The sequence below is a fragment of the Peromyscus maniculatus genome, chromosome 18 (genome assembly GCF_049852395.1).
Source record: "Peromyscus maniculatus bairdii isolate BWxNUB_F1_BW_parent chromosome 18, HU_Pman_BW_mat_3.1, whole genome shotgun sequence".
Classification (NCBI taxonomy): Eukaryota; Metazoa; Chordata; class Mammalia; order Rodentia; family Cricetidae; genus Peromyscus; species Peromyscus maniculatus.
Genome location: NC_134869.1, coordinates 38,763,552 through 38,780,798, shown reverse-complemented (window position 1 = coordinate 38,780,798; position 17,247 = coordinate 38,763,552). Strand labels below are relative to the sequence as shown.

The 17,247-nt window shown below is 36.7% G+C and overlaps 1 protein-coding gene across 1 annotated transcript in view; it reads left to right on the top strand.

The window, feature by feature from the left end:
- The window catches only part of Trhde (thyrotropin releasing hormone degrading enzyme), a 407,391-nt gene that overhangs the window by 205,663 nt on the left and 184,481 nt on the right, over positions 1-17,247 (top strand). Inside the window, exons 4-5 of the mRNA XM_006988963.4 lie at positions 5,752-5,906; positions 8,344-8,457. Of these exons, the coding sequence (XP_006989025.1) occupies positions 5,752-5,906; positions 8,344-8,457 (269 nt within the window). The remainder of the gene's footprint in view (positions 1-5,751; positions 5,907-8,343; positions 8,458-17,247) is intronic.

Genomic DNA, 17,247 nt, shown 5'->3' with positions numbered 1-17,247 from the left:
ATGTTTGTCTGTGGGTCTCTGTATTGCTTCCAACAGCCGTGAGGGAAACCTCTCTGATAATGATTGGGCTAGGCACCAATCTATGAGTGTAGAAGAATATCATTAGTAATCATTTCATTGACTTTTCCTTTCTTTTGCCAATCATGTTTCATTCTAGCCCCAAGTCTCTGAGCTATGCAGCTTCTGGTTTCTGACCATCCAGGTAGTGTCAGGCATGGGCTCCCTCTCTGTGGCTTGGACCTCAAGTTATATCAGTCACTGGTTGGAAGCTCTCAATAGTTCTCTACCACCATTGCCCCAGCACGTCTTGCAGGCAGGACAGGTGGTAGGTGGAAGGTTTTGTGGCTGGGTTGGTGTCCCCGCCCCACTACTGGAAACCTTGCCTTGTCACAGACGAGTTTGGGATGGAGTATAATGACACTTAAAATGAGCAGAGTTTGGGTGAGACCACAACGAAATTCAAGTACACAAACATCTTGCACAGGAAACTACAATTGGAGATTATGAGAACTTTTATTTTTCCAAAGTCACAATGACAAGAAAGTAAGAAAACAAACAAATACACAAAAAACAAAACACAAACCCAAGCAAAGTGGCAACAAAAAAGTCAATCTGAGGATTGAGAGGAAAATACAGGCTTCTTGCTGTTATGGATGGACCAACCATGCAATCCTCAGAAATGCCAGAATAAAGCAAAGTTGAAGAGCATGTCTGAGATTTTGTGGCTTCTGTCTGAGCCATTTCAGCGTTGTGCTGGGGTGGTAGAGGCATCATAACTTCATCAGTGTGAGGAGGAGGGGAGCAAGCAGAGATAGACTTCTATGTTAATTTAGGCCACCACATTCATTAGTATTATGTTATTTTTCTCCCCTTCTGCCTAGCTCTGGTTTTCTGGATGATAGTTATGATTTGGAAGAGCCGTATGTATAATTTTATCTGGGACTTTCTTTGAATTTTTAAGTAAATTATATTCTGAAATGTGAGTTTTCTTGTTTTCAAGGCACATTAAAAAGTAATGGATGCATATTTTAATGGATACAGTTGCATTACTTTGCAAAATTAAAATAATTTAATTCAGTGTAAGTGAGCATTATATGCCTCAAATAAGCAGAATACTGCTTCAGTTAACTAACATTCTTTACAAAGTAGTTTCACTGAGGTAAGACAAATGGGTATATATTGTGTACAGCTTGGTGCTTTAAGGAATACACGCCCATCACCATAATGAACACTCTGATTCCAAAATAATTCCTAGTGCTGTGCAGCAGCAGCTCCCATATTTGTCCCAGCCATTCACTGATCTTTATCACTTAGATTATTTTGAATTTCTAGGAATTTTACATAAACAATGTTAATCATACAGTATACACTTCTTTAATTTTGAAAAACTGAATATGTTATTTTGGGTCTCACTCATGCTGTGTGCTGTTGCAAGAATTCATTTATTTTGGTTACCAGTGAGTAGTACTTTGTTATTGGTGAAATTATTAAGGCAACTCCACATAGTTAAAAGGGAGGTTTATTTTGTGGGGTAACTCACAAGTGAAGGGGTAGGTAACAGGGTTTGGCAAAGGTGTAGTTCAGTCTGGTGGTGTTCTCTGGAGAACTCTGCTCAGTCTACCTCCAGCGTCCAGGGTCCAGGAACCAAGAGAGCTGGTGCATCAGATCTCGGGTCTTCAGGGTCCTCTCTTGGCTCTGCCTTGTAGGCGTGACAGTTACCAAAGCCTCAATGGGGGTTGAAACTTCCAGATCAAAGCTGGAATGACTACCCACTACACTTTGTTGTTTGCTACATCACAATTTCCTCTTCGCCTCTTGTTGGGTACTTGGATTATGCTGCATTTTTAGGTACTGGAAATTAAGCTTTTGTGAGAATTTGTATGCACAAGTCTTTTTATGTATGATGCAGATAGTCTTAAAATATAATACTATCCTAAGAGATTTCTCAATTTATGAATGGTTATGGCAGTAGTCCTTTCCAAATTTATTTGACCAATTCACCAACATGTTGTAACAAAGACTCTTGTATGTGTGGTACCAAATCTGACATCTTTTACTTTCTGTTTCTTTTATCCTCCTCTGTTACCCATGAAAATTTTTCCCCAGTTCTAATGTTTTCCCATGTCTGTACCTAAGAACCTGCCAGTTATTACTAATCCCACCATGTTAAATCCTGCCCGTCAGTCACTTTATGCCCTCTTTGTTGAGTCCTTGCTTGGTTTACCCATGATACTGTTGTCCAGATTTTTGTGCCTCCATACTTCTGGATGCAATGTAAAACCATAAGACATCAATGTCTAAAAACTTTGGTACCAGCTGGCAAGTACCCCTTCATCATACCTGCTTTTTATTATTTTTAATTTTTGCTTTTATTTATATTTATTTATTTATTTATTTATTTATTTATTTATTTATTTATTTATTTATTTATTTTGTGTGTGTGTGTGTGTGTGTGTGTGTGTATGTGAATACTCATGTTGCTATTTGTCAGGGCATGGTCAGGCCAGGGATCTCCTACTTTGGGCATTACTTCTCAGAAATTATTCAGCTTGTCTTTTGAGAGAGTTTCTCACTGTCATCTGGAGGTCACTGATTGGGCTGGGTTGGCTGGCCAGCAGGTATCAGGAACACACCTGTCTCCACCTACCAGTGCTAGATTAAAAGCACATGGAACACAGGTCCTTACATTTGTGTGGTAATTGCTTTCCCCAAGTGTTATCTGTATTTATACTGTTTGTTAGGAGTTAGCGATCTGTAAACTGCCCCTCACTGAGCTTTACCTTTGATTGTAGACTTCTACATGACATACCTGGATCATATGTTTGCACTTTTCTCTCCATGTCATTTGGCCCATCCAGACCCAGGTGCGCTCTGCTCACTCAGCTGTGAGGACCCGCCTCCTCCTTGCTCACGAAGGTCTACAGAATTCAGATTTGGTTCTTCATTGCAACAGGATTTGTCGGGGAAATTTTTTTTTTACATAGGTCCATCTGTTTCCACAAGTAAATGATGCTGGGCCAGCTATTACTGTTGCCATCTACTAATGGCAGGGCAAGCTGACACATTGCGGGCCTGTTGCCTAGTTTATTCACTTGTAGGCAGTGTCTTCCATTATGTAAAGTGAGTGAGTTCACCTGTTAGACACTTTCCCTATGTACTAGTTCTGTCGTCTATAGCTTGCCTTTTATAGAGTATATAGACACACCAGCCTCTTTTCTGTTTGTCCAAAGTATTTGTTACTTCCCCACCTGAGTGTTGCCGTCTTTTCTAGCCTCCTTCAGGACACACCTGTACAGGTCTTCAAATAAGCTAGCCTCTAATATTGCTCACATGACAGGCTAAGGTGATTGCAGTAGAGAGGCTTGCTTTGCCCATGCCTCCCACACTTATTCGTCCTGTAACTTTCATACCGGGATATATGTCCTAGAGTGTATTAATCACTACATTTCTTTCTTTCACTTATTACTTGTTAGCTGAACTTCTCCATACATAAGCACCACTATGCAGATATTAAGGGGTTTTCCAGAATAGTAATACAATAAATAATAAGAAAGTAAATGAAAATACAATAAATAATAAAACAATACTTTCATAAATGTGATGCTCAGTAACTATTTGCTGTATACATAGGCACACAGGTGACTTCTTTTGGTTAATTAAAATTCTAGGAATGAACAGGCTACCCTACAAGCTGGCTGAAATCCTAGTCACTGTTCGAAGCCTGATAAATAACTTTTTTGTTTTCCAAGAATTTTCCAAACAGATATTTTTATCTTCTCTCATAGAACTTTAAAATATTCTATTTTTCTGTGTTATAGTTGTCATGCCTTCATTATTAGTTTAAACTGTAGAGGAATTAGGGGACATATTCAGATTTCAGAATAGCGCTGGTGCTGAAAAGATATTTGCTGAAGTCAGAAATAAATAAAAATCAATAGTATGCTAAGACTCTTGACTATTCTATTCAATTATTTGTCGTGAAATATTTAAGCATACATAAGGGGATGAAGAATATTATGCTAATGTCAATGTACCCACCACCAGTTTTAAAACATTGACACAAAGACATTAATTCGTCATGTGGCTGTCCTATAGTCCATTTTTTCTCCTCAGTAGCAAACATGATCCTGAAGTTAGTGTCTTTACTATTACTTACTGTGTGTTTGCATGGGTATTTTCTACTACTCTGTCTCTGTGATCTACATGTGTGAAAATACATAAACACTATGCAATATTATTTTGATTATTTCTAATGATTACAGGGGTCATTTTATACCTTCTTTCTTTGTTATTATGTTTCTTGGATTGTCTGTGTTGACACCTCTAACAGTAGAAACCAGTGGTGAGATCACTTATTTTAATTGCTATGTAATATTCCTTTATGGAATGCTTTCATAGCTTCTTTGTGTATTATCTTGGTTGAAAAGGCATTTAATTTCCTCTCTTCACTTTTAGAAACAATACTATAATGAACATTCTCATACAAGTTATTGGTAGTCTTGGAATACATTACTCTAAGGATTATGCTGGGACAAATTTCCATTTTTGTAATGTGGGTGTTCATTATGATTAAGAACAAATGTATAAGAGCCAGTGTTCAAATACTTCTTGGCCCTTGCTAGCACTTCCAGGAAGCAGTGGGCACCAGCTATTTTCTGCTCTTCTCCTGAGTGTGCATGCCTTACCTCAGCCCTTGGCATCGAGCAGTCAACCTGGCATGGGTACTTTTGGCTGCAGTGTGTCTTGCCAGAGCCAGTTCCCAGCTGCTACTGCCTGCTTTTGGAGCCAGAGACCAGCAGGTCCGTAGCTTCACGTAATAACCACTTTGCATTTGGGTTTCATTTCTGATCCACTGAGAGGTTTATTTTTCTGCGCCTGGGGATTAGTTTTCTTTCTAGATATTTTATTTACCATTGCTGTGAGTCTGGAGCAGAGGGAGTAAGTGAAACATGAATTTCTTTTGCTCACCGTAATCAGAAGTTGATAATACCTGGACGACCTTTTAAAATAAGCACACGCTCATCTAATCATGGGTTTTTCGAGCTGGAAGGCATTTTACAGAAAAGGCCAATAACCTTACTTTATAGGTGAGGGAATTGTGGTCCTGAGAAACTAAGTGATTTAGTGATGTCACATCTGTGGTTGATGGTGGCAAGTCCAGACCGAAGCCCGTGGGTCCACTCTATCCTCCAATTGCCACTACATTGACTGTCTTAGTTTTCTCTATACGCTAAGATTAAATGCAGCATTTTACTTTTAAAAGGATCAAAAGAATGCACTACCATTTAAGAAATTAGAAAAAAAATGACACCACATTTAAAAACCGCTATGAAGTGTTTTCTCTGAGAGAGAGAGTTCAGATAAAAGTGATAATATACTCGCTCTTGCACTGAGCTGAGTAAATTTTCATTAGAAGGCACAATGCCTTTGACTCTGGGTTCCTGGTGCATTTGGTTTCCTTGACTTTCTGAGACTTATTAGGATGGGCCCATCAATAATGTTGTGGATACTTCCAGCCACCTGGAGTGCTGAACCTGAAAATGAACTGTGATGAATGAATATGACCAGTATCAAAAGTGATAGCCTATATTTCTACTGTCAGGTAGACATGGCTGAGTGTTTAATTAAAAAAAAAAAAGTAATAACGAGAAAGTGTTCCTTCTTATTAGGATTTCTGAACTTTTTAAGTTATGCAATTTAGAATGTGGTGTTGTTATTAAAACCTTTGGAACTGTTTTATTCTATTTCTAGACCTTTTAGCTGTGCCTAAGCACCCATATGCTGCTATGGAGAATTGGGGACTAAGTATTTTCGTGGAACAAAGAATACTGCTGGACCCCAGTGTTTCGTCTATTTCATATTTGCTGGATGTCACCATGGTCATTGTTCATGAAATATGTCACCAGGTACGAGAAAAGGAGCAGGTGTAAGTATAATGTGATACTGTCTGGAATGTGGGGTGACTTCACACATCTAGATGAGGAGCTTGGTTTTTAATCCTCCCATCTAGGTTCTCCACAAATCACTGTGCAGTTACTCTGCACGGCATGCCATTTTTTCTCAGACAATAAGGTAAGCGCACATGCACAAACTGATGGTATCGCATCAGCAACTGCCACCGGGTTGAGTTGAAATATGTGATGGAGTGGTTGCTCCTTCAGAGCTCCTGTGTAGCTGCTGATCAGCCATGCTTCCATTTCTTTGGTTATTAGTGTGTACATATGGTAAGTGCAGTGAGAAAAATGATGTATTGCATTGTGGAGAGATACAGCTGAGTTTTGTGTATGTTAAAATTTGCTTTTGCCGAAATCAGTTTGTAATTCTTCTTTCCCGTCACATAGACACATAGGAAGTTTTTCAGTAACTCAGCAAAAGACTCTTTGTTCTCAAAAGAGTGATATATTTTTTTAACTTGGCATATTTTGAAATTCAAATATGTAAACTGGGCAACATAGTGAAGGTAAGATAAAAATTAACTTCATTTTGATTTTATGAATTTCCTTACTAGTGGAAGGTGGTAGATGGATATTTTGTAACACTTGTTAAATTGTGATGTTGCTGAAAAAAAAAATCACTGAGAACAGACACTGTTAATGGCATCGTTTGCCTCTTGCAGTGAACCAGGGAGAGAGTTGTACCTTTGTGCTCACCGAGTCAGACATGTTTCTGATCTCAGGTTACAGAGGGGCCATGGCAGGTATAACCGGGGTCCCTCAGTGCTAGAGTGGCTTCTCCTTTGACTTACAATTCTGAGGCAAATGTAATTTCCTTTTGGGATATTCCTATAATTGAAAAATTAGACCTGTGATTCTGTTGAGATGAGGCCCAGTGATAGTGCTGTAATTTATTGTTCAGGCCTCCGCACTTCCCACATTTCCTGTTATATGTTAGTTTCCTCTAGTAACTCAGTGGTAGCAGGCCACTTACCACAAAGAACTGAGACAGAAGCTAAGAGAAACATCTGTCACGATTTCACTGTGATTGTCACGTTTGTTTTCTCTATTATCCCCATCACCTATTTGTTGTCACAATGCTGAAGACAGGTTGTCAATTTGAAAGAGAAATGTGTATTTTGGACACAGTAAAACATTCAAAATAGAGGCTGCATGGCCATTACCCTATTTGGAGCTATATTTTATTAGTATTTGAATTAGAGATCCCCTAAAGGAAATGATACTTTATCATTAACATTGGAACACTTGATTGGGTCCCTGAGCTGTTCTTATCTTATGATGACTCTTGAAATATGATCTGGTATGTCTTTGTCTATCAGGACTGTTCGATTCTTCTGTCCACATGGTCAGTCAAAATCCAGCTTTCCATATCTCCTGTTTCTCAGAGAACATATTCCCACACAGACTCCTTATCCTGTGGGTTACTCATGTCTGCTGTCTGTCTGGAATTCTCTTGCCCAAGACTGTCTCATGGCTGGCTCCTTATCATTAAGGTTTCAGCCCAATTATCATCTGCTCAGAGAATGATTGTGCTCTATAATCACAAGCAGTCCCAGCTCCATCCCTCTGTTATGTTAGGAAGATTAGAATTTACGCTGTTATTTTTTAGTTATGTACCATGTATAATTGTCACCTGTGTGAGAATAAACACTATCTAGGTTTTCTTCATTGAATTTCAAGTCTTTTTGATTGTTTCTGGCATGTAATATATTTTTGATAACAAATTTAGAAAAAGTAAAGATTTCAGACTAGTGTATTTTTATTTATTTATTGTTATTTAATCAAAATATCAATTAAAACTTTTTCATGAGCCATATCAGGTTTTATTGGCTCAATTCCTCATTTTCAGGAGAGTGTAGTATGGAGGAAGTTCAGAGTCTTTGTTTGGTTCATTAGTCAATGTGGGCTGTGATTTTCCTCTGCTTCAGAGGAAGATATTTCATTTTCATGATGACTGCTCACTACTATTCTAAGTAGCACTTCTGGACCACCATACAGAGTCTTCTGCATCTTCAGCAGACACTGGCTACTTCTGATGTCCATTCATCCATCCCAGCCTGTCCCTGTAATGTCATAATAAACAAATCTTTTCTTCTTATATACAATAAGCCTTCCGATCTCTGAAGACAGTTGTCACCAGATTTGATTCAAGGTTACTATTTTTTGTTCTTCACTGAGCATATTTGTAAACTACCAGTGTTATCCGAGTAGTCATATTTAATCACTACAGTCTTGCCCCAACACATTTTAAGATCACAAAATTAATTTGGGAATGACATCCAGTTACGATCATCACAGACTAACACATTTGATTTCAGGTAAATGAATACTACTTTTTTAAAAAGTGGATGCTACTTTTTTCTTATGCTCATTCATTCTGTTATAACAGTGGTTTGGGGACCTTGTGACTCCGGTGTGGTGGGAAGATGTGTGGCTGAAGGAAGGATTCGCTCACTACTTTGAATTTGTGGGTACAGACTACCTCTATCCTGGCTGGAACATGGTAAGTGCCCTTTTCTCTAATTCTATGGAATTCCCAGGGAAAGGTTGAGCTGGTGTACACTGAGCTTATGTTACCCCATTAAAGATATCTGAAAACACCAGTCAGTGAATGAAAGAAGTATTCTGCCAATAAAGGAAAACTAACCAGAATTGGAATCCCAGAAGTTATCTTTCATCTTTTCTCAAGAAATCAAATAAAATCTGACTTGATATATATTGCCTTCAAAATGTCACCATTTATCTATTTTGTCTTTTTTTTTCCGGAGCTGAGGACCGAACCTGCGTTTGCTAGGCAAGTGCTCTACCACTGAGCTACATCCCCAACCCTGTCACCATTATCTAAATGGAAATATTTTAGATTGCAGAGTTTTAAACTATGAATTATTATGTTAATAATAATAATAAAGGAATTATCCTTTAAAATAGAGAATTTCACCATAATTAATAAGTGATATTTTAGGTAGATGATGTATTTCAAAATAGAGAAAAAATGAGAACACACTATTGTTTCAAGACATGAAACATAGTGATTGGATAAAAGATTGTTATTTCTACCAGTAGGTGTATTTTGGGATTAAGTAACTTTATAACATGTCAGTACCTTTACTTATAGCATTGAATATGTTAGGTGCTTTAGGGATGTTCTGAACTAAGAACCCTGAGTCAGGCTCTTTGTTCTACAAGCTGTGATGTTTTACATTTCTTTGAAATAAAAAATGGACAATATAGTTTTTACGTCTTTTCACATCAGTTTTTTATTTTATATAAACTTCTATTTACCTATAGTTGACTATATTAATATTGAATAGAACCCATGGTATATACTGTTTTAGAGCTCAAAATTAAGATAAATTTGAAATTTATTTTAATTGGCATTAATATATTGAGTAAAAGTTTCAGTGTACCAACATTTAACTTTTAGAGGCTAAATTTTCACTTATAATTTCTCACCCTCTGTCTGTCTATCTATCTATCTATCTATCTATCTATCTATCTATCTATCTATCTATCTATCTATCTATTTAAAATCACTGATTGCCCTACAGAAATCTCTGCACATTAATGTGAGCAGTGGTGTGATTTGGAGCATATTTTGCAGGCTATCAGGTAGCTCAGAGGTAGCATGCTTGTCTAGCATGCCTAAGGCCTTTTGATTGATCTCCAAAACAGAAAATAAAGAAGTAAAGAAATAAAGAAAATGTTCTTAAAGAAGTTTGAATTAAAACTGTTCTATCATAGTATCGGAAGTATTCCTTAGCAAGTGTGAAATTTTAATGCTTAAATGTTTAAGATGATTAAAACATCTCAAAAAGGTATCTTTTGGTTCTTAGAAGACTGAACCAGCTTTAAAATTTTCATTATGCTGTGGATTACTACCGATTTATAATTTCATTACATCTCAATATTAAAATATGTTCTTATTACAAATGACATGTCACCCATATAGGTAAGGCTTTTTTTTAATGCTCATTCAACTGCATGTAATAAAATCCTCTCTATTCATCATTATGAAATGTACATCTTAGATTAAAAAGTAATCAGCAGCACAGTACGTGGGGGTGAAAATGGATAGATTTTGATGGTGTTAAGCATGGCCGTATAGACGTGGTTTCGATGCCCTTAGATTTTGTCTTGAAATGTTTTGTGTATTTTATTAGCTAAATTATAAGCCTAAATCTTATGGAGAAGATACTTCCAAGAGACATTGAAAATGAAAATGAACATAAAGGATAAGCAACATATATTTGTCCTTTTATAGAACATGTACTGGAAGCATGAAAACCTTGATGTGTTAAGAAATAAGATTTTATTTATTATGAGTCAATACATAATAATCACTTGGGAATTAATAATAGCCTAATTATAGTGACTCAGAAAGTTCACCCAAGAAAGCTCCGTTAACATTAATTTGGCAACTCATTGTGAGTAGAAACAAATGTTTTTCATTTTCAGTTTTAAAAAGTTCAAATACTTTCTGATCTTTGCTAGCTTTTTGTTTTTAGGAGTTGTGTTTTTAATTTAATGAAACACTTCAGTGTACTAAATTCACAAACCCCACAATAAGAGACTCTATGTATAGATTGTCCCTCCATAAAACATTAATATCTTCTTTGAAAATAAAATTTCAAGAGTAAGTTAGCCACATAAATAAGAAAGGGTGTCAAGTGGCTGTATGGCTGTGCCAGCACTATTTTTCATAATGGCATCAGCAAGAGAGTGAAAGAAATACTCTACAAAATAAGAGTTCTGACTATGTCAGCAGCAGCTCACTGCTGTTGTATGTACCGAAGCTCCTCTGTGAGTGTGTGTCTTGGGCTGCACTGGAGCTGAGCTGAAAATAGAAAAACTAGAAGCCAGACTCATGTCAGGAGTAAGGACATTCAGAAAGTTGACCTTGTTTGTGTCTAATCTCAAAAAGCAGTGCTTTAAAAAAATATTTTTTAGATAACAGGACTCAGACACTGAAATAGAGTTCCAGTTTGCTAGGAATATTACTATAACAATATACCTTGCATGGAACAGCAATAAAGAAGACCAGAATTATATGGTATTGTTAAGGAGCTCTTGTTCTGATTTGGGCTGTTTTCCCTGCTCAGCTAACAGTTGCTCAGAAGAACTGTAGGTTGTGATTATTTGAGTGGTCATGTATTTTCAGAACCAGTAGTCAATACTAAAGCAATCAGCTTTTACATTACAACTACTTCGTGGAATAAAAAAATGCATTAATATCCATCTCCCCTCAGAGTAAATGCCTGAATTTAGCATTTTATAGATATGAGTCCTTATGGGTATTATGATGTGAGGTCAGTAGAATGGATTAGAAAAAAAAATCAACTCAGATTCTAAGAAAACAATTCACCTAAGTCATGATTTGAAATACAAGACAATTGTACTAAGTACACGCCCATAGTTCTGTGAGAGCTTTGGAATGAATGAACCATTATAGTAGTGTCAGACGTCCTAATGCTGTGACCCTTTAATACAATTGCTAATGTGGTGACCCCCAACCATAAAATTTTCATTGCTACTTAATAACTATATTTTTTTGCTACTGTTATGAATCATAATGTAAATATCAGATATGCGGGTTATCTGATATACAACTTCCATGAAAAAGTAGTTAGACCTGCACATGGGTTACAAGCCATGGGTTGAGAACCACTGCATCACACAAATGTGAAAGAATATTGAGGTCTTCAGAAGAGATTACTCCATTAGCAAAGTGCCTAGCCTATAAAGAGAGATGCTCTAACATTTCCTATTTCCATAATCCCTTTTGACAATCTAGATTTATATGAGCTACACAGAGAATACCAAACAAGGTCTCTCCATTCCATGTCTGTACTTATTCTTACCAAGCCAACTTGCACCTATACTGGCAACATAAATCTATGGGAACGTATACTTTAGGTAATATGAAATTTATCAAAGAGAAGTAACACAATCTTTAGAAGCAGCATTCTTTAGCTTATGGCTCAGGGTGTATTTCATGGGGTGATTTTTCTTTTTTTGCTGCTTGATGTAATTTTATCAATATTGGCCAGTGGGGACATTACTGAATGGCTCAAACGCCAGTTTGTTATTGATGGACATTGACATTAAATCCCATTGTGATGGGAAATTAGCTTACTGGCTGAGCATTTGCCTTGTATGTATCAGGGACTTAGCTTGATCCCTGTACCTCAGGAGGAAGAACAACCATGTTTTCTCAGAAGGGACCAAAGAAGATGCTAACGCCATATTTTAACATTCTTCAATACCTCTTGATCATGTTTGTTCGAAAACAAGTCTGTGACGATATAATTTCAATTCCGTAAAAGGACATAGAAAACTTTTCTGTGAAGAAGCTTTTATTTCTAGATTAGATTCTGATATGGGTCAAATCATACACCCAGAGTACATTAAATAAATTCTCATTGTGATTTGTTTTAAATAGTTTGTAGGCCCCTGATTCAGTCTTCTGAAGGCATCCTGAAAATGTTTTTCAGCTATGACTATTAACCACCAGTCTTTGTTAGATTACCAAAGGAATTAAGCTGCCACAGAGCCTCTCATATTAGTAAGCGTAAGTTAGACATTGTTAAAGCACAACGGTTGGGAATTTCCTCTATTATTTTTAAAGAACACCAAACTTGAAAAAATTATTACTGTAAATTCATCAACTAAACTTCATTATGCTAAATACTTACAGTATCTTAAGTGTGTTGCCTAAAGTCTTAAAAACTGTGCCCAATTGCCTGTCATTGGTAGGACTAAAATAAGGAAAAAATGAACTCTGTTATGATCCCAGTGCCATTGTAATAAAACTATTCCCACATTTTAAATCATTTTATTTTCATTCAAAAAGAAAGAGAAAACCCTTGGTAAGTTGAAATATTTGAGCTTATTGAGTTTCGTTGGCTTCAGTATAGATACGTATCTCTTAATCATTCTAACTCACGAAGAATACTCTGATATTCAAAGAGGAATAAATGAAAAAATATTCAAAGAGGAATAAATGAAAAATAAAGAAAAGAGTTTGATTGAGGCTGGTATTTTACTTGTCCCGTGAGCTGTTCATTTTGTATGCCCATATGCGATTCAATGGTTGTATGAGAAGTGCTGCCATAGCGTTCTTTATAAAGGTATTTAACATGCATTACAACGAGCATTGGCATATTGGTGCTGTTGTCTGTAATTCAGAAGAAATAAAGGGTATATTCACTGAGTGGTACTATGGGTCCAGTGATAGGCCAAAATAAATATGTTTTAGAATCTTACGTGTAAATTCTGAATACCAAGTAAGTGCATGCATTCACACACTTAGTTTTCCCTGTATTTGTGTTTGTGTGCTGTGATCAAAGTCCACATACAACATTTGATTAACTGGAAATGAGGGGTTAGAAGGTGGTCCAATTGTTTTTAATTGGATGATATTTTAATCTTGAGTGACTCTAAATGTGAAAAAATTTAAAGACTTTCTGGCTAGTCTCAAGGTTCTATGCCTTTTTTAAAAAAATTGAAAATAGACTTTCTTTAATACAATATAGTCTGATTATGTTTCCCCCCTCAACTCCTCCCAGATCCTCCTCACTTCCCCAACCACTCAAATCCATACACTTTATTGCTTTTTCTTATTATAAACCAAAAGGCATATAAAATAATAATAAAATAAAAGCAAACCAGAATAGGGCAAACCAAGCAAACAAAAGAGGGAGCCAAAGAAAAATAACAAGAAACACATACAGATGCTAAGACATTCACACACAGAGAGAAAACCCATAAAGATAGAAAACATAATATATAAGCAAAAGATCCATAAGATTAAAAATAAAATGCACAGACAAATCATTATAAAACAAAGAACTTAGAAAATACCGTGTGTGTGTGTGTGTGTGTGTGTGTGTGTGTGTGTGTGTGTGTGTGTATTAGCCATCTACTGCTAAATAAAATAGGGTTCCAATTTGCTAGGAATATTACTGTTACAATATACCTTGCATGGAAAAGCAATAAAGAAGCCCAGAATTATATGGTATTGTTAAGGAGCTCTTGTGTTCTGATTTGGGCTGACATTCCTGCTCAGCTAACAGTTGCTCGGAAGAACTGTAGGTTGTGATTATGTGAGAGGCCTAGATTAAACCCTAGATGCAGTTTGTATCCACAGTGAGACTCCCTTTGAGAAAACTAGCTTTTCTGTGTCTTTTTTATGCCCTTCAATGACAGGGCATTTGCATTGAAAGACTAGAAGAAGGCAGAAGGAGGGCATGCTTGAGTGTCTTGGGGTCTTGATCTTGAAAACAGGCCTCTTTTGTGTATCTCCTTTACCCTCCCCTCATATATCAGTAGACGTGTTTTCCAGTTAAAAGCAGAAGCCTTTTAGAAAAAGAGAACAATATCTCCTCACCTCTCTCTATTGAAAGACCTGGAGACCATGCCTCCCTCTTCTGAGAGAGTGGGCTTTACTTTTCCCTGAGCATCAGTGCTGGCAATGTTCACTGTTGGTGGCTAACAGGCTTTGTTGCAAGGAGGAGTGAGAATGCCTTGGAGAAGAGCATCTCCCACACCAGAGTCCTGCACGTGTCATAATTGAATCAGTATTCGTGCAAAAGCAATCCTAAAGTGCACTGATGCGCCTGCCGCCCCACAGACTTGACTTTAAACAAGACTCAGATGAGGATAAGCCGGGAACAATGGCAATGTTAAGAGCAAATCTGCCACTTGGATCCTAACCCACAGTGGAGCCGCGAAATTAAGAATTTCCACTGAGTGCCAGTTAAAATAGCAACTGTGCTCATCGCTTCAACACTTTTAAATAGTCCTCATTGTGACTACTATAATAAGAAAATGTGCTCATCTTCCCCATTTTATGTCTACCTCTTTCTTTTTTAGAGGACCATCTTCGGTTAGTAGCCTCTTTGACATTTGTTACAAGTGTCAGGAAGGCCGCTCATCTGTGAATATTTGAAGTGTGTTAACTGGTTTAGCTTTATGGCTTTAATACATTTTTTTTTTTTAGCTTAAAACTGTTACTGAAGATGAGTTGATCATTTTTACTTTTATTTCCACGTATTTATAGTTTTAAAAATCAAAACCATAACTTTGGCTTTGTTTGGCTCATTGAAGCTTTAGAGGAACTTCAATGTTACCAAGGTGTGTGTGTGTGTGTGTGTGTGTGTGTGTGTGTGTGGTGTTTAGCTTGCAGCTTTCACTCACTAACACAGTTGTAAGAAGGAGAGCAGAGTAAGCTCAGTTTGTCAGTATGACCCCCCCCCCCCACACACACACACGTCTGTCTGTTTAGGGAGTTTCTGACAGGTCTTTCAAAGAGCTGCCTCTTGTTTTCTTATGTGGATGTTAAAATTTAAGACAAAGCTGCAAATGAAGAATTTCATACATGTTCTTAATGGATGGTTTTGTAAAAAGCAAAGTCATTTTTTCCCCCAGAAAGATATAGTTTCAGGTTTTTGTACTTTAAACTTGGAGATCAAAGATAAATGAACATTACCTGGGGAATAATGTGTTTCTTCTGAAAAACTTGTTCAGATTTGCATGGTGCCAAGGGCTTTGAAGATTTTCTTAGGAATTTCAAAACCAATAAAATTTTTACAGGGTTAGACACTGTCTAGGATGAAACCACCAACTTAGTCTGAAAGGCAAGTATAATGCAAGTTTGTACTTTCTTGTGCCTAGCGGTATTGCAGAATTACTCTCTTCATTTTTTACAAGAAGATTCAGTTGTAAACAGCATATTTCAGCTTGCTTAGATAACAACAACAAAACCATGATGCAAAAACTTATGTTGAAATAGCCTCTTAGGCATTGTTACTCTGAAATGCACAATAATGGCCATAGCAGATTATATACCACATCAATATTTTAGTTGTCATTTTCTTTGCTTCTGGTAAAAAAAAATGTTATCTTTCTACAGCATAAACATTATAAAAATCTGGTAATGTTTATAATTTTCTAGGTAAAAAGCACTAGCTTGTCACAGTTTTTATCCTGAACACAACTAAAGATGAGGCCTTAGAAGGTAACTAAAGAAGAAATTGCAACAGCTCATTTTGGAGCAAGGGGAGGCTGGATCAACCCCTCACATTTTTGAGACATCTCCCATCTTTTGTCAAGGTTACTTTAAATAGGATCCATATGTTGCTAGATAAGGGTTTCAGAAACAACAAAGCATGTGTAAGTAATCAAACTGAAAAAAAAATGTATAGATGAGTATTTTGTGACAGAACAAAATGAATAATTTGATATCAGTTAATATACTGCCTGCTTTACCATTCTCACAGCTGGAATAATGTGTATGATTATAACAAGCACTGTATGGACCAAACACTTGGCAGCATATTTAGTGGTCTATGGGGTAGAATAAGACCTTCTGCTAGGCTGAGAATGTCCATCTTCTCTGTAATATTTCAAGATGTATCAGACTAACTGTGTCACTTTTCTGTCTTGTGGGCAGAGGACTCTGCTAACTGGGAATACAAAACAAAATCTGGTGGGACATCTTTTGACACTATTTTGAATACCCACCCTGGTTCTATCATTCATAACTTTTAAGTAGTGCCCTTTGGGAAAATTTTTATGCCCTTACATTTTTACCTGTTCTGAGGACTGATGATGGAAAATTCTACCAATTACAGTCCTATTTTGGTCAGTTCGTATCATAATTGTCTTTAAAACATGAAGATACTAAGGCATGTATCTTCTCCCTTCCGAGTCTGCTTCAAGAACACCTGTGTCCAATTAATTCCTTTGATCATCTTATTTTCTTCTCTGCAGGTTTTATTTATAGTTCGATGATGCTCTTCTTCAGGGCTGCTAGTGTAAACTAGGTAGATAATTTTATATGCATTCGTTGGCTGTATTGATGCCACTGTCTGCCTTACTGTCCATTCGTTTTATTTATTTCACTTTAAGATTTATCAAGTTTTATTTAACAACCTAAATTGAGCCATCTATTGTGGAAATTCTATGGAGTAAGTAAACCTCATGTTAATGTTAGTTCGGAACTCCTGTGTAACAGTACTTTACATCCCTATACACCGTGGTTTATCCTCTGTGTGGTAGTTTCAGTATGCATCATTTTTCCCTCTGTCTGACCAACCATATCCCTGTTAGCAGTGCCTTTGTTTGTAGAGTACCCCAAACTACAGAACCGTAACCTTTTCCAGACTACTAAGATTCATACATATGTTCTGAAAAATAAAAATATGCTCCATATGCCTCAAAGTTTTAGCCAAACCATGGAACAATAAGGACATTTAATTATTCATAATCGTTTTTATTTTTAAACGTCTTATGC